At 51.1% G+C, this 16,540-nt stretch overlaps 6 protein-coding genes across 6 annotated transcripts; 3 read left to right on the top strand and 3 right to left on the bottom strand.

Annotated features, from left to right (window-relative positions):
* Positions 1-55: 55 nt before the first annotated feature.
* MIND_00697700 (uncharacterized protein) lies at positions 56-1,973 on the top strand (the record flags this gene model as incomplete). The annotated part of the gene is made up of 4 exons (XM_037363682.1): positions 56-383; positions 432-619; positions 667-739; positions 790-1,973. 4 exons carry the CDS (start codon positions 56-58, stop codon positions 1,971-1,973), a joined length of 1,773 nt encoding a protein of 590 aa, XP_037219326.1.
* A 167-nt stretch (positions 1,974-2,140) lies between these two features.
* Positions 2,141-6,557, top strand: MIND_00697600 (uncharacterized protein; the record flags this gene model as incomplete). The annotated part of the gene is made up of 20 exons (XM_037363681.1): positions 2,141-2,188; positions 2,234-2,329; positions 2,382-2,609; positions 2,658-2,719; positions 2,768-2,814; positions 2,852-2,908; positions 2,955-2,984; positions 3,043-3,131; positions 3,182-3,375; positions 3,422-3,648; positions 3,696-3,722; positions 3,772-3,835; positions 3,887-3,996; positions 4,048-4,197; positions 4,246-4,841; positions 4,889-4,979; positions 5,030-5,149; positions 5,196-5,683; positions 5,732-5,790; positions 5,840-6,557. 20 exons carry the CDS (start codon positions 2,141-2,143, stop codon positions 6,555-6,557), a joined length of 3,501 nt encoding a protein of 1,166 aa, XP_037219325.1.
* A 2,698-nt stretch (positions 6,558-9,255) lies between these two features.
* MIND_00697500 (FAD-binding domain-containing protein) lies at positions 9,256-10,923 on the bottom strand (the record flags this gene model as incomplete). The annotated part of the gene is made up of 1 exon (XM_037363680.1): positions 9,256-10,923. One exon carries the CDS (start codon positions 10,921-10,923, stop codon positions 9,256-9,258), a length of 1,668 nt encoding a protein of 555 aa, XP_037219324.1.
* A 405-nt stretch (positions 10,924-11,328) lies between these two features.
* On the top strand, positions 11,329-13,063 carry MIND_00697400 (ANK-REP-REGION domain-containing protein; the record flags this gene model as incomplete). The annotated part of the gene is made up of 6 exons (XM_037363679.1): positions 11,329-11,955; positions 12,001-12,238; positions 12,290-12,697; positions 12,748-12,855; positions 12,909-12,967; positions 13,019-13,063. The coding sequence occupies 6 exons, from the start codon at positions 11,329-11,331 to the stop codon at positions 13,061-13,063; spliced, it is 1,485 nt and encodes a 494-aa protein (XP_037219323.1).
* A 793-nt stretch (positions 13,064-13,856) lies between these two features.
* Positions 13,857-14,170, bottom strand: MIND_00697300 (uncharacterized protein; the record flags this gene model as incomplete). The annotated part of the gene is made up of 2 exons (XM_037363678.1): positions 13,857-14,063; positions 14,117-14,170. The coding sequence occupies 2 exons, from the start codon at positions 14,168-14,170 to the stop codon at positions 13,857-13,859; spliced, it is 261 nt and encodes an 86-aa protein (XP_037219322.1).
* Positions 14,171-14,665: 495 nt separating this feature from the next.
* On the bottom strand, positions 14,666-16,342 carry MIND_00697200 (Acid protease; the record flags this gene model as incomplete). The annotated part of the gene is made up of 7 exons (XM_037363677.1): positions 14,666-15,265; positions 15,315-15,492; positions 15,541-15,590; positions 15,638-15,773; positions 15,822-15,872; positions 15,924-16,144; positions 16,196-16,342. 7 exons carry the CDS (start codon positions 16,340-16,342, stop codon positions 14,666-14,668), a joined length of 1,383 nt encoding a protein of 460 aa, XP_037219321.1.
* Positions 16,343-16,540: the final 198 nt, after the last annotated feature.

The following is a 16,540-nucleotide window of genomic DNA, read 5'->3' as shown; positions in this document are numbered from 1 at the left end:
TGTCACAAAACTCGTGATTCTTATCGATTAATCATCAGTCATGCCCCCTTCCTCCATGACCGTCGACGATCTTCCGTCCTTCGAATCTCTCAACCAGCTACCGAAATTCGACAAGAACGAATACATCCAAACATATGTCGAGAACCAACGAATTCACCTTTCTTCCTACGTAATCAGCCCACAGCGACCAGGCGCTTCCAACAACATTGGTTTTACTACACCCATCCTCGCCGCCCGCAAACGCCGCGCTACCTCCCAACCCGTTGAGCGAAACGAAAACCTAGCCAAGAAGGAGAAAGTGAAAGAAAAATCTAAGGTGGTTAAGCAACATTCCAAACGCAAGCAACACAACTCCGATGACGAGGAGGAAGAGCAAGCTGTCCGTGAGTACCAACTCGTAGAATTTTTGGCATTGATTGACTTTGAAATAGGTCTTGAAGAACGCAGGGAACGCAAGAGAGCCAAACGCGCAATTGTAAAACCCGCCAACGACCCCGAAAACAATCAGAACAAGAGCAAGACTGATAACAAGAGACAGAAGAAGGACAAGAAATCTAGCAACGCCTTTGCTTTAATGCATGGCTTCTCTGCTGCAAATGTTGGGAAGAATCGTCTTACAGTAAGTCGTTGACGCATCCATTGATGCATGCATGCTCACTATGATAGCTAAAACCGCCTTCTGCTATCGGAGTATTCAAGAAAGGCAAAGCTTCCCTCAAGACCAAGTCTAAGTCGAAACGTGACTGCTTCCCATTTTCCTTAGGACCCATTCTGAAGTTTGTTGTGCAGAATCAAGTAAACCGTTTTCAGAAACTCAGTTCCTCAGTGGTACAAAGCAAGCCATTGCCTCCAACATCTCGTCGTCGTCGTCGTCTAGCTCGGAGCCATCTAAAGTCAAGGGCTTGGCCGAGTCTGAGGTCTGGGATATCGAATCCATTGCTATCAACAATCAACCGCTGAGCCCTATCGAGGAGGAAGAGGAAAAAGAAGATGAAGGTCAAGGGACTGTCATTGTTGATGCTAAACGTCCGGGCTGGGCTATTTCTACTGTCGACGACGCCCCTGTGCTCTCCTCCAGTCCGTCTTTACGACCATCAGAATCTGCATCTCAAATTGCGAACCATCCTCCTCGTCCTATTGTGCCTATTTCACGCTTCTTCTTCGATGAAAAAACTCTGCCGGTTCTTGAAGAGGTAGAATCTCAATCCTCACCTTCTCCCGTTGTAGACCACAGCCCTCAAATTTCGAATCATCGTTCTCGTCCTATTGTGCCTGTTTCACGCTTCGTCGATGCAAAACCTCTGCCGGTCCTTGAACCAGTGGAATCTCAATCCTCGCCTTCTCCCATTGTAGAGCGCGGTCGTTCTCCCTCTCCGCTTGACCTTGATATGCCAGAACCTTTCCCATCAAGCCCACATCGATCCCCACTTCGGTTTCGAATACCAGCTCGCAAAAGAGAGTTCGCCAAACAATTTTCCTGTCAACCTCGGCAGCCCGAGTCCGACCACGAAATGGACGAACTTGCGCAAGATTGGGAAGAGCAGTTCTCGGATGATCACTCGCTAGAAATGATTCAAGACTCGGCCGCAATCTCCGAACTTGAATCTACGCCGGGCGAAGATGCCGACTTCTTCGAAGATGATATGGAATTTCTCGATCACCAAGATATGGGAGGGGATTTTGGGTTCTCCGAGGCTGATTGGGCCGACCCACAATGTGAAGCCTACGGGGTGATGTATGACGAAATGGAGACAATTTCGGAGGACGGCATTTCTGTCGAGAGCGAGCAGGAAGAGATTCATCAACAAAGTGACTTGGACGATGGCATGACAAGTTACAGCAACACAATACAGTTCACGGAAGGACGTGCGTTGCTGATGGGACTCGCTCGGGCCGGAGCTGGAGGATCAGGAGGAGCAGAGCTGGATGTAGCGCGCGAGCTGAAGGGACACTGGCGAAGACAACGACTTTAGAGAGTAGAGCTTGATTTTGTTGATACTTTGATCGTGTATTTTAACGCGTCGCGTCACATTCGTCACTCATCAACTCCTTTTCCTTTGCCTTTTCCTCGTACTTTTGACTGTCACCTTGCCTGCCCTCTTTGCACCCCTGCAACTGGCGGCATTGCTGAGCCTTCTCCATGTCATCATCCTCATCGAAGGAAAACTTGAAAATGGGCAATAACTCTGTGAGTAGCATCCTTGCTTATTGAGCCCTTCTGACGCGTCTTCAGTCTCAGCCAGTCAAACTGGAGCCCTCTGAGTCCCGCATCCCAGCCGCCCTTAAAAAATCCAGCTCTTTCAATGTGAAGCCAGAGCCTGTCGAACAAGTAACCTTTTTCTCTTCTCCTACCCTTACGCGTCCCTCATCTTCACTCTTAGTCTGTCCCACTGACCCTCAAACGGGAACCACTCAAAAACGAGTTCTCCGTCGATTTTGGCACCCACGATGATGCGCCTATGGATGATATCCCAGAGGCCAAACCAGACACACCGGAGGCAGAGGAGAACCCAGCCAGCTATGTCAAATTCGAATCCGTCAATGATATCGAATACACCCCGGAACTAGCCCTCCAGCAGGGCCTCAAGATGGTGGCGGATATGGAAATGGTATTTGGACTGATAATGCCATGAAACATGCCACTGACAATTTTGAAGGGGATGCAAGTGCTCGACATTGGACCGCGTCGCAAAGAAGTATGGGGGCATGATACTGCCAAGTTCGTCATTAACGTTGCTGTGTCAATGTACACTGATTCCTTGTCCAGTTTGCGCTCGAGCGGAGTACCCAAGACCCTTATTGCCATCTGTGGCGGTGCGTGTAAGAGCTTTTGTCCAAGTTCACTACTTAGATTTACGCGAAGGCACGGGTGCTGGCAAATCCTCCATCCTGAATGCTATCCTCGACGGTGAGTCGACTGTTTTCTCTGCGTTATGTGATTTACGGAGTTATAGACAACATTGTACCCACCAGTGGGATGCGAGGTAAGCTTTCTACACCCTTAAAAATGAAATAATATTCATCTCAAACAAATCGCGTTAGCTTGCACTGCCGTGGTTACCGAAATCGCGTACAACGCTAAGAACTCCATCGATGCGGACATCTCCTTCCTGTCGAGGGAGGAGTGGAAGGTGACGGGCTCTGGTCATGCTTTTTGGCCGAAACTGACTTTCTTCGGCAGTCTGAACTTCAGATACTCGTCGATGATTTGACAGAAGAGGATGGTACCCTTAAACGCACCAACGACCTGAAGAGTGACGCAGGTGTCGCATGGCAGAAAGTCCACGCTGTCTACCCCACCATTGACGCCGAAAGGCTCGTCAAGATGACCCCCGACCAAATCATCTCCAGCAATGCCAAAATCGAGAGGATCCTGTAGGTGCCCCAGCTACTTCTAGGATCATCTCACAAGGCCTGACAGTGGTGCCACCAAGAACATCTCTGCCACTAGCTCCAAGAAATTTGGGATCGAGATTGGTAAATACATCGACTCGAAGGACCAAAAGCGAGGCAAAGACAAAGACAAGAAAAACAAGGACAAGGATCGCGACCCCAACGCTCCCGCATTTTGGCCTTTGATTCGTCAAGTCAATGTCCGTGCCCCATCTGCGGCGCTTGCCACAGGAGCTATTCTCGTAGACTTGCCTGGTATGTTTTTACGATTTTTTTAACGACACCTTCTCATACTGAGGTAGGAACTGGTGATGCAAATGCCGCACGAAGTAAGGGTCACCATCAGAAAACCGAGAATCCAGCTCATTATCTTTGTAGACGGTATAGCGCGCCAATACATGAAGAAAGCAAACTGCATATGGATTCTTGCCCCAATCCATCGGTGAGCGATGCTACCAGTGTTCGCCCACACCTGCTGACTGTCCAAAATCAGTGCCGTTGACTCCAAAGTCGCGAAAGACTTGTTGGGTGAAGCCTTCCGGACCCAGTTAATGATGGATGGAGGGTACGACGCCCATACGATAACCTTCATTGCCACTAAATGTTCGTATTGGATATCACTTCTAAATTCTTTTGTGCTGATGCAAATTCCAGGTGACGATATCTCCTGCTCTGAGGTCATCTCCAACCTTCACCTCGACGATGACCCGGAGCTCGAGGATATTCAGGAGCGTATCCATAAACTCACTTCGGAGATGTCAGACACCAAGAAAAAGCGGACTGCGGCTGACACTCGCGTGAAAGGTCTGTTATTGCCTTCGTGTCGGGAAGCAGTATATTAAGTCATCGCAGCCTTGAACGAGGAACTTTCACAGTGTCGTGCAATTGCCAAGGAACATCAAGCACACCTGACAGCCTTGCGAGACGGGGAAACATTCGAGCCCATATTGACGAGCAAGCAGGCAAAGAAGACTAATGCCGACAAGTCAAAGGGGAGTAAAAAGCGCAAAAACACTCGTGGCGGCAAACCCGGCTCCCCAAAACGCCATCATAGTGTCTCGGACGACGAGTCAGAAGAGGAATCAGATTATGACTCAGCATCTGATTCGGATGATACCATCAGTGATGTTGACTCAGACGATGATGCTCCCAAGAAAAGCAAGAAGGGGAAGAAGAGTAAAAAGTCAAAGAAGGATTCCGACGACGAAGATAATTCGGACTCTGACGAAGAGGACTCCGATGCGGAGAAGAGTGACGAGGATGATGATGACGACCAAGATGAGTTGATGGAGGAAGAGGTCACCGAGGAATCATTGGAGAAAGCCATTGCGGATGGCAAGAAGAAAATCGCTGATTTGAGAGCCAGCCACAACGAGGCTCGTAAAGAGCGCAAGGAAGCCGTCGATTTGATCTCGTCCCTCAAGGAGAAAGTGTCTAGCGTTCAGAAGGTTGGATTCTGCAAAGGGCTCGAGGAGGATGGCTGATCAGTTCGTAGGAAAAGAATGGCTTCTGCGCCAAGAAACGTTCAGAATTTTCCAAAGACGTCTTGAAGGAGGATTTCCGTTCCGGACTGAAGGACTTAGACGGTATGTCTGCTTAAATCCTAACACGATGCTGCTAAAACACTTGTCGTTAGACGCTGCTGCCGAAGAGCGGGATCCTGACAACTTTGATCCCAGTAAATCTTTGCGCGACTACGATGCGATAGATTTGCCCGTCTTTTGCGTTTCTGCTCGGGACTATGTCCGCATCAAGAGTATGTGGCATTGTTCTACTGGTCATCTTAGCTAAGCTTGAGATAGAGCAAGTTCGGGGCGACGGCGACCCTACCTGCTTCACCAACGCCGATGACACAGGAATCCCCGCAGTCCAGAGCTGGGTAACATCTCTGACCGTGTCGTCTCGTGAACAAGCCGCACGCAACTTTTTAACGCAACTCGAAACATTCGCCAAAGACGTCCGTTCATTCGCGGATGAAAACGTTTCTGTAACGCCTGCGGATCGTGATGCTCTCCGCAACAAATGGGAGTCAGGAATGCAAGAGCAACCTGACCTTGACGACCAAGATGAAGAGGACGATCCGTTCGCAGCTGTCCTTGGGGGTTACACTGGGCCCAAACTGCACACTATGCCCGAGCTACTGCCCAAAGTAGACCGCTTCGGCCAGCCGATTGGGATTACGCCTCGTCTCATTAAAGAGTTCAGCAAGGTTGTGGAGAATAGTGTCATCTCGCTGAAGGACCACCTGAGAGATGGATTAGAGGAGCGATGCCGCGTTGGTGCCTCGAATGTGGGTACTATTGATATCCTATTACGCTGAGACTGAGTTCTGCTTTAGGCTGCTGAAGCTGCTGTCATCACGTCGGATGACTTCGCCTCGTCAATGCACTGGGCCTCGTTAGTTTTCATCCACCTGCTTTCTCATATATCTGACGATGTCTTTCAGGTACCGTGCTACCCTTCGACGCCATGGAGAATACCGCCGCGACCTGAATGTCGAGCTTGTCAATCCTTTTACACGCAACATTGCCCAGGCCTGGCAACAAGTCTTCGAAGCGGATGTATTCACCCCGCTGCTCAACAGCATCTTAGAGCGCGTTTCGAACCTGGTGAAGGACGTTGAGAAGTCTGCTGCCTCGGGTCTGAAGGACTACGCCAAGTCGCAGGGCGAAACATGTCGCGAGTCGGCGCGAGTGGCGCTGACGCAGACTGTGGCCTCCGTGAAGGCAACTCTCATCGACGAACAAAAAACGGTGTCGCGGTCCGTTGCTCCCTATGTCAAGGACCAGTTGTTGGACGGCTACGAGCTCGCGATGGAAGAGCGTGGGACGGGGTCTGTCGCACGCCAAAAGGCGGTATTCCGGAACTACATCTCCAACTGCAAAGACACCCTGTTCGAAGATGGGGCTGACTCAATTCTGGAGCAGCTGGACGACTGTGCCTCGTCGGTCGGCGTCACGCTCAACTCGGCGATGGTTTTGCTTGCGCAGAAGGTGGAGAACAACATCTCGGTGCTGTGGGAGGAGGTCCGCGATGACCCAAAGCAGACGATGATTCGGTCGAAACTGGTCGCCCAGATCGACGCGATTGTCCATCAAGTCCACCTTCTGTCTGCTGCTGCTGCGAAAGCGAAAACCGCGAAAGAGATGGAAGTTGACGCTTGAAAAAACAACTGAACACGAGTTTTTCAGCGACAGGCTGACTGGCTTGTTATACCATATTCTTGCTTTTAGTGTACCCTACCTCCTCGCTCTATCGTATGCTACACTGGTACTATTCGTACTTTTGCTTCTGTATTTGTAGATCTGTTTTTTTCTTGTTTATCAAATGCAAATTGGTCTCTTCCTAATAACTAGAATGGTATACGTGACGGTATAGTGGGTAAAGTTTGGCCCTTGGACTCTACTGCTCTGCGATGACCATCGGGACATTCTCCTTGTGCGATGAACGACTGCGTGTAGATTCTTTGGTTGGCGACATGCGTGCAGTCACGGTGCTTGTGTTGGTGACGACAGTTAGTGGTAGCTCCTCAGAGATCGAATCGCAAGTTGGACCCGCTGGCGTGCTATCATCCAGAGCAGCAATAACTTCAGACAACTCCTCGCCCTCGACTGGTGTCGTCTGACGACGGAAATGCTCCTCTTCAACACGATCAGCCTGGATTTTTGGGCCACGTCTCCGATTGATTTACCTAGTAAAAGATGGAGGAACAAGTCCGCCGTCAAAACGAGCGGCTTGTCGTCTTGGAGTGGCGGTATTACAAGCGTGGTGTCGGTGGCGAGGACCCTTTCTTCGAGAAGCTCTCCTTCCTCCAGAACAGACGCTGAGGTGGTCTGACGCGTCCACGACGTTTGGCCTGAGAACGGTCAGCTTGGACCCACAATTTCACCGAGAGCTATGCCTTGTAACAGTCGGATCGATAGTTCCGAAGTCAAGACCGATTGCTTTTCCTCTTGGAGCGGGGAGCTGGCACACGTCAGAAGAGCGGCATTGTCAGAAGAGTGCAGACGAACGGTATCTTCCTAAGGCAAATCTCCAACGTCCGAAGGGTCTTTATATCATCCCTGTACCCGCGGCGCGCGTCGAATTCCTTGGAAGCATCAATCCTTCTCGCTGCGCTGCGTGCGTGCGACATCAGAAAGGTCCACGTGGTATAGTTAGCAAAGAGTTGCGGCATGCTGGATCGATTTCAGACATCTGCTAAGCAAAGCGACGATACCCACGTGACTCGGGTGGTTTGGGCGTGGAAGGCGAGGAAGGCGGGATAGAACACGGAGGTGCCCCAGCGAGCGCGTTCGAGCGGTCGCATGACGCCGAGGACAGTATAGAAGGTATCAGCGGGTTGAGTATGCGGAAGAGGGTCCTCGCCCCATATCGAAGTCGAAAGAGTGGTGAGGAAAGACTCGTCGTTCCAGAAATTTCTTATGATCTACATGACGCTCAATCGGTTCAGGTGCTTGGGCAGCGGCAGCACATAAGTACCGTCGCGGTAAACGAGTCGAAAAATTTGCCCAGAGTGGCGCGGAGACCCACGATCTGGAACGTCGAAGTCCAAATGCGGCCACGGTAGGTGAATTCCTGTAGCGTGTCTTTGTTGCTGGCTATGAGCACTGTCTTGATTCCTCGAGGGACCTCCCCGGAGTAGATAGCATTCCTGGCTAGTGTGAAATAGGCCTCCGTGTGGTACGGCGAGATGGATGGGGAAAGACACATGTTGGTCGGTTTCAGGGGTCGTTCGACTGGTTATCCGAGACAAGTTTCCTGCAAGAATCAGACGCATGCCAGTAGCTCGAAAACACGGTGTGTCGCAATTCAGCATTGGCACATCCATAGCATTGACAAGTCAACTTTCTGAAATGCTTGCAAATCACTTCTAAGAGACTGAGGGTATGGTAGTTGGACACAGAGCCCGATTCTAAGCGTAGATTCAGTTTGCGAATTTGAAACGACATGGGATGGTCTTCTAGTTGTTGAACAATGAACTTGTAGCCAGCTCGAAGAAAATGTTGAACTGTTGATGCAATATTTGATGGTAACGGATGTGACACCCTTGCCTCAATGCTCCAACCACCGAGTACCCTTTCAACCGCAAAACTGCGAGCCATCTTGCGCACCGCCATACTATCACGTCTGAACCCTGTCTTTGTATCTCGTCAGCTCTGTCTGCCGCCGTTGACCCCAAAGAAATCCCAGCAACTCCGAGAAGACGCGCTCCTCCGCAAGAACTGCGAAATTCTTGGCGATGCATATCTCCGAGAGTATCTCTACGTTGAGGTCAATGTCCTCCGCGATGAAGGTTTTACGCCGGACATCCGAGAGGTCGGTGCAGTCCATGCTTTGTTAACTTGGTTTTGAGGCCCTAGCAGCTGCTCCTCGAGTTGATTTGCGAAAACGAGATCCTGCATCGAATTATGTGGCTTGCGAAGAACACCTGTCAAGACGACATGACGAAGGCCTCTGCAAACGCGTTTGAGTCGATCATCGGAATGTGGGTCCCTTCGGCCAGTCACGACGAGATCCAAGAATGGTTCCACTCCAATTTCCACCATGTCGTGCGTATCTCTGCTGAGGAGTATAACAAGCGAGTTGCATTTCTCACCGCATTGAGGAGAGCTGACCGTTTACAGACTGTGTGTGTCGTTTGAACGAGCTCGGCTTTCATCAGAACGTGAAGAATCCGACGATGAAGACGATATTCGCCAGGTGAAGCGCATAAAAATAGTCTAGAGCTGGAACCTCCAATCATTCAGTCCAGCCGTATAACATCCTTGCAACAAACTATCCTATGTCAATACGCATTCATCAACACAATCTTGGCAAATTTGTAGTAGTACAACAATACATTCACTCTTTTTACTTATTTTACAAGTCGAGCTCCAACCCCAGATCTGCCAGGTTTTGCAAGTCTCCTGAAAGGTCCTTAGTTTCGTTGACTGTCCAGCGCTCCCATTGGTCAGTTGCAAGTCCGTCCGTCAAATCTTCATCGTTGCCCTGATCAACCGGTCCCTCTTCCTCCTTTTCAGGACCTTTCGCCCCACCTTTGATGCCTTGTGGCGAGTTGAAGAAGTTGTCTTTGTCCCAGATCTGCTTCACCTGTCGCAACTCCTCGCGATTCTTCCCCCAATAAGCTCGCTCGTGGTATTCAGACGGGAAGGCGCCGTCAGGGAAATTGACGAATGCAGCCTGGCCTTGGAGAGAATACGGTCGGATGTCCTCTTTGGCTTTGCCGAGGAAGCCACGCATATCGAGCTCCATCCATTTGTCGTCCCATTCGACGGTGAGATACATGTGGTAGACCGCTTCTCGCCAGAAAAACGCGGACGAGTCGGGCCGTGGCGCGCCCATCTTTCCGCCCGAGTGGATAAACGTGGCGAGAAACTCGACTCGCTCGCCGGGGAAGGATGCACGGAACTCGAGTGCCTTTTTGCGGACGATCGCGGTGACCTTCTCGATGGTCGCTCTGTCGTTTTTGAACACGAACGAGCTGAAGATGCTGTAGCTCTTGTTAGTTGGGAAAGCCTTGATGGTCTCTTCAGACCATTGGGCGACCAGTGTTTCGTGCAGGAATCGAGTGGACTTTTCCGAGAGTGATCGGCGCTTAAGCTGCTTTGCGAGTTCGGGATGAGCGATATATTTATCGATGATGGCGTCGAAGCCAGTTGCGCCTTTCTTTGGGCCGTCGAAGTATGTGAGGAATCGAACACCGTTTCCTGAGCTTTGGCGGAGATCGCAGATCCAAGTACTGTCGATCGTAATGTTTTCGGGCCAGTCAGTGGTGTAGAATTTGTTCATGAGGTCCATAAAGCCGGGCTGGTCGAACAAGTCGGGCTCCTCCTTCTTTGCGAACCACTGGTAGCGTCCAGCGACGACTGAGCCGTCACGAGACTGCAATTGGGCAACTGCCAGCTTCATTTCGACAACAACCCCAAAGTTGCCACCACCAGCTCCACGAAGAGCCCAGAACAGACGCCCCTCCTTTGAATCGCGTCTATCGGTGTCTTTGACGGTGACTAATTTGCTGTCGGCAGTTACGATTTTGATTTCCTTAACCGTGTCGCTGCCCATGCCGATGCTGCGAGAGAACGGGCCCAATCCACCACCCAGGAGGAAGCCTCCGACCCCGACAAAGGGACAGCGGCCTCCATTGATGACGAAACCGTTGTGTGGGCCGTTGATCAGCGTCTTGTAGACCTGGCCCCACTGACAGCCACCGCCAAACGTGATCGTTTTGGTGCTCATATCGAGCTTTGTCTTGCTTAGCCAGCGGAGATCGAGCGAGACGCCGCTGGCAGCAGTCGAGTGGCCAGCATACGAATGGCCTCCACATTTGATCGTAAGCTTGATCTTCTTGTCGCGGGCGATGCGCACGATGCTTTGGACCTGTTCGATTGTTTTGGGCTGCAGGACACAGTCTGGACGGGCGAAACGATAGAGCAGGTTGGGTGTCGCTACAGAGCGCTCGTATTCTTCCTCGCCTTTTTCCCACACAAGCAAGTCGCGTCCTCCTGCTTTGAATGCGCTGCCACTCATGGTGTTGGGATAAGAGGATAGGCGCCTAATCGGTGCTGTGAATCTATATGGAAGAACGTGCAAAGTGCCATGTTGGACGTCGAGAACGGATTCAGAATGGCGAAAGGCTATTTTTGCTTCACACGTGACACATGATTTCTCGCTCTAGACTTTGACGACGTCTGCCGAGCAAAGAGAACCAGAAGCAACGCTTCGTTGACTCATAGGCCGCGTACTGTGCTTCACCAAGGAAGATGCCGCATTCATTTTAGACGAGCCAAACGCCGACTCCGGATGACGGTTTTTCGGCGTCTATCCGGGTTGACAGAACCATTCACGCTGTAAGTGCTTTTGGAGCATGCAGTTTAAATGTGGCAGCGCCCTTAAATACCTCATCAGTGTCGTGCGCCTTTCTCAGTAACGGCCATGGGCATACACGACGACGCAGTCCAGGGCACGCTCGACTCGAGCCAGCTTGCAAAGTATATCGCAAGCGACCCCAACCTCATCAATGCACTCGAACCTTCTTCGGGTCGCTCCCCTCTCGCTCTCGCTGCAGTGGCAGGCTTTCCCGACATTGTCGAGCTCTTGCTCAAGCGAGGTGCCAAAGCGGATGCCCTTTCCCGCGACGGAGAGACAGCATTGCTTCTCACCACCCGAGATGGGAGCGCCAACCGAGCGAGGATTGTCCAGCTTCTCGTCGGCAAAATGTCACCAAGCGCCATCGATGCCACGACCACAGGCGACCGAAACAAGACGCCCTTGATGTACTCGATGCTCAACAAGGACCGCGAGTCTCTTCGGCTGCTTGTCAAGGCGGGTGCCGACAAAAATGCCGTCGACGATGATGGCCTTACGGCGGCAGCGATGGCCCCCAGCTCTGGCTACGCACTCGCACTCGACCCCGACAAGGAGCAGTCCGCATTTTCTCAGCTGACGAACCTCGTTGGCTCGTTCTTGCTCTACATTGTGGCGTGGGTCAACAAGACGGCCAAAGGAGTCATGAACAAGCTATTTGGGCTCAATCCCACACTCAACACGACAATCGACGAAGTGAGCAGCAACTGCGCATGCCCATTTGCATTGACAGTCATATAGCAAGTGAATGACGGCGAGACGCCAAACAAGATTCAGTTTCTCGACAACGTCGATGAATATATTAATGACCCGAAGAACAAGTATCTCGCACAATTCTTCAAGGACAAACCGAACTACATTCAAGAGCTGGCGGCGAAGGCAACGGCGCTTAAGGAAGATTCAAACACGCCAATTGGGCAAGGCGATCTACTTCCAAAGACGATCAAGGTTACCCTTCACCAACAGGTCATTTACTGCGGTCCGTTTGTTTGGCGTCGATTTGTTGAACGCTGACTGACTTCCCTGAAAGACGATAGTTCTTCTATGAAGCGGGATGGACGGTGGGATGCACAAGCCCGTCTCGTCAAGAAGATCGCGGAAATTACCACTCGCGTATTGCCAGAGGGCGACGGTGTCGCTTTGCGCTTTATCAACCAAGACACGGACAACTCGGAGAAGCTCACTCTCGACCAGATCGGCAACACAATTAATAGCATGAGCTGGAAGCCTGGAGGAGACACGCCCATTGGAACGAACCTGAAGTCGAAGATTCTGCAGCCTATGGTATACGACAAGTTGGAGCCAAAGACGTTGGGCAGACCGTTGCTCATCTCGGTGATTACGGACGGGATGCCTTCGCAGGAGGACGATAATGCTTTCGTTGACGCTATCAAGGAGTGCGGGGTCAAACTAGACCAAGCTGGCTATCCTCGACAGTGTGAGCGCCTTATCTAAGTTCTGAATATCTCACTCAACCGTTTTATCCAGCCGTCAAATTCATGATTGGACAAATTGGTACGGCTAGAGCAGCTACTACCTTCTTGCAATCTGTGGGGAACAACGACGACATCAAAGACATGGTATTCGTTACTGCAGGTAAAGCTCCTCTGATGCCATCATGATTCCGTTGATCTCATCATATCTTCCAGATAAACTCGACGATAACCTCTCCAAGTTCAAGGACAACCAATACGACCTCGACCGCTGGGTGAGTCCACACGTGCCTCCCCTAGATTAATCCTTAATGTGTGCCTGGCAGTTGTTGGAAACGCTCTTTTCGCCGATCCAGAACTCCACCGTGTAGCCCGTGTCCTTTTGTTTTGCTATTACTTTTATCATCCAGCGCCAGCTATTAGTCGCCTTGTGAATGTGTATGTTATCTTGATCAATGAAACTTGCTTGTGTTAACCGTATTCGGGAATTTTGGTCGGGGGCTGGATAAGCAATGAGCACGGTCTCCTCCGGCCTCAAGCTCACTCGACAATCAGTTCGCTACTCGTGCGTCGTGTGGTGAGGCGCCCAGTCTTTCTCAACTTGACCTTGAAACCCCCGAGAGGCGTCTAGCCTCTTTTATAACCTATAAAATGCTCTTCGTTCAGAGGAACAACTCAGTGAATATCCCAGTCACACATCCAGCAGCCTAATACTAGTATGCAGTTCAAAACCCTCTTCCTCGCCGTTAGCCTCGTCATGGGCTTGCTCACACCGATGGTCGCCGCTACTCCAGGTATGGCACACTTCTTGGTTTATGGGTGGCCAAAAATGCTGACGGCTGGTTATAGCGGGCGTCCTTGTTGCGCGGGGCCACACCTGCCCCCGCGGATGCACCTGCTCAGGCGACACCTGCCGCCGTGACGCCGAAGGCCTTGTCCTTGGTCGCGCTTGTGTTGCGACCTGTTAGGTGGGTTTTTAATTCGCAAATGTGTTGCTGTTTGATGTTGAGGATTTCTAGTAGACTAGACGAATCGTTGTCGTTTTACAAGTTGAAGACGTTTGGGATGTCGCAGAGTCAAGCAGGTTACAGTTACGCGTGCCATTCACAAGAAGAAAAGTCGTACAAGTACAGTATTGCTATGCATTCAGCCCGTTGAAACCCTCTAGTGAGTGTTGTCGCCCATGCCGACCGCGTTCTTGGCCTTCTGGAGGAGGCTCTCGTCGTTGTGGTTCTGGTTGGACGAAAGCGCGTCGCCGGCCTGCTGGGAAGTGCTCTTCTCCGAGTTCGGCTGCAAGGTAGAGGCGAGCGAGTCGGCCGTGCCTTTGACGGTATCGCCAAGCTGCTCGGTCGTGGTCTTCTGGCTATCGGGCTAGTACAGCACGTGAGTGCGTGGAAACGACGCCCTCGATGAAAAAGGCAAACCTTCAAAGCAGCGCCAGCCTTGTCGGTGAACGATTGGCGACCAGTGTCAGACATGTTTGTTTATTCTGAGGGCAAGAGATGAGTGCGCGAACGCCAAAGGGAACGGCAAGAGCACTGACTGTGTAAGGGAGTTGGGTGGTTGGTTGAAGGTGATGGTTGGTGGTGAGGACAGTGGACCGCCAGCCAGGCTTTTATACCAATAGCGAGCCCATTGGCGCGTAATCGTTGACGATGCCTATGACGTCTCGAACTCGTCTCGCGATCGGCGATGCGGAGAATGAACCTGGATGAACCCTGATGAACCACGATCGAGTCACGCAGCTTAGTCAGCATCTTCGTTTGATCCTATGTATGGCATGGAGACTCAACGGATGAAGGCCTCTTAAGTCAGAATTAGCAGTGAAATCATTCCAAGAGTCCTAAACAGGTAGCTACACCGACTAATACTAAAAGCTAAAACGATACAGCAAGGCATTATACCATCTAAAATACAACTAAAAAAGGTCCGTTATGAGATCCAGAGTCCCATGCAAAATGAAAAAAAAATCATTAGATGGCCTTGGCCAGCGTCACCGTGTTCGCGTCAACGTTGGTTGAGAAATAGACTGCCTTGAGGAACGTGTCACCGACGAGCCACTTGTCGTCGTCGAATGAGCCAATGCCCGAGGTACAGTCTCCTGTCTTGCGACCCCGAGAGGCGAAAACGAGGTCCTTGGGATCAATCGCGAAGTCGCGGCCGCCAAAACGGAGTGAGACATTGGTGGTGGTGTCGCATGGAATCGAAAACTGCCCAGACCCTTGCTGTTTAGCACCGGGGATCTGCGAATGCAACGCAACGGCGTCTGCGGTGGGCACAACGAGCAGAGTCGTGCCGTTGTCCATCAGTGCTTCGGTGCTGTTAACGGCAACACTCTGGCCATCGACTGAAACACCCTCGAGAGGGATGATCCAGAACGAGGAGTTGGACGCGTTGATATCGACACGTGTGCTGGGGTCGAATTTCGTCTCGTCCAGTCCGCCAAATGTGACCTCGCCGTTGTTCTCGTTGTCGATGAGCCGAGGGAGACGATATGAAGTAATTGCGGACTTGAAGAATCCGAGGTTACGAAGAGCCTCTACTGGCGTCGGTACTCCTTGAGTGGAAAGGCCCTGAAGGAGGCGTTAGCTAAAGAAGGGCAACAAAAGCTATGAGACGTACACTTTTGGAAAGTCCCATTAAACCGTCAGCAATGGTATCACCCGAAAAGCTCGAACTGATTGAGTGCGCGACACCAAATGTGTGGTCATTCATGACCATCCCTGCAATGACAATAGTGTCGTTGACGATTTCGCCATTCGCGAAGCCCGACCCATATGTAATCGACCATTTCTTGCGACTGGACATTTAGATTAGAGCAAGTAGAAAGCAAGTTTCAGGGACTAACCTGTTGACGAACGACGAGGACACATCGCTGCCAAGGAAAGTGTGGTTGCCCTATGAATCGTAAGTAACCACGGAAAACCAAGCAAATAACCCCGTACACAGCCAGAGCCATTCTCAGAAGTGCACTGGTCTGAGCTGACCCACAGGTCACCAGAGCCGGAGTCGAGGATGAGGTTAAAATCACGGGCAGGAGTGCCAATTTGGACGGTGATTACGTAGGAGGTATCTGCGCCGCTTAAAAGGATGTGTTAGATGGGACACATCTCTTGCACTTGAACATACTCAATCTCGATCACGGATGAAAAATTGGCAAGTTTGGGTGGGGCGTTGTCGCTAGTCAAGATAATCAGGATTTGAGGGTGGACATTTTTAGCACTCGCTTACCTGGTGTCGTCGTCATTTTCAACAGCTAACTTGGCAATACCGCTCGTCTCAATAGTGGGGAGACCAGCGTTAGCTTGAGGGATATTGAAGCGTCGTTCCAGCTCCGGAATAAATTCCGCCCGACGATGCAAGTTCTGTAGCAACTCGACATCGGAAGGGCCAGGAAGGCCAGCAGCACGAGCAACAAGACGCTGAGCGCGGTTAATGTTTTGCTGATGACGCTAGAACGCATATCAATATCATCGCCGACAAGTTTAGAAATTTCTACGCACCAAGTCGACGTGTAAATCAGTATTCCTTTCGACGCGGCGGACAGGGAGGGTCAAAAGACCGCTGTTTCGTTGGGCGCGAGGGCGGATGGGGTGCCCATGCAGTGATGGTACCAAAAGGGCACAGGCAAGCAAGGCAAGAAGTTGCATGTTGTATGGTGGGTTAAAGGTATTGACTCCAGTCGTGAATGATGTTCGTCAAAATGAAAGGCGTGAGTCGTAGTGGCTCGTAAGAGGCTCGCTGGGAGCAAAGACAGGAAGGAATGTGGGTAGAAAGAGGTGGGACTTGGCGACCAAGCATCTGCGGCTTTTATAGAGGGATGGCCATTGTCTTTTTTGTTGTGAGTG

This window comes from Mycena indigotica, assembly GCF_014461135.1.
Source record: "Mycena indigotica strain 171206Taipei chromosome Unknown Mind.scaff0006, whole genome shotgun sequence".
Taxonomy (NCBI): domain Eukaryota; kingdom Fungi; phylum Basidiomycota; class Agaricomycetes; order Agaricales; family Mycenaceae; genus Mycena; species Mycena indigotica.
The sequence above is the reverse complement of the archived record's forward strand: the minus strand, read 5'-3'. Positions and strand labels throughout refer to the sequence as shown.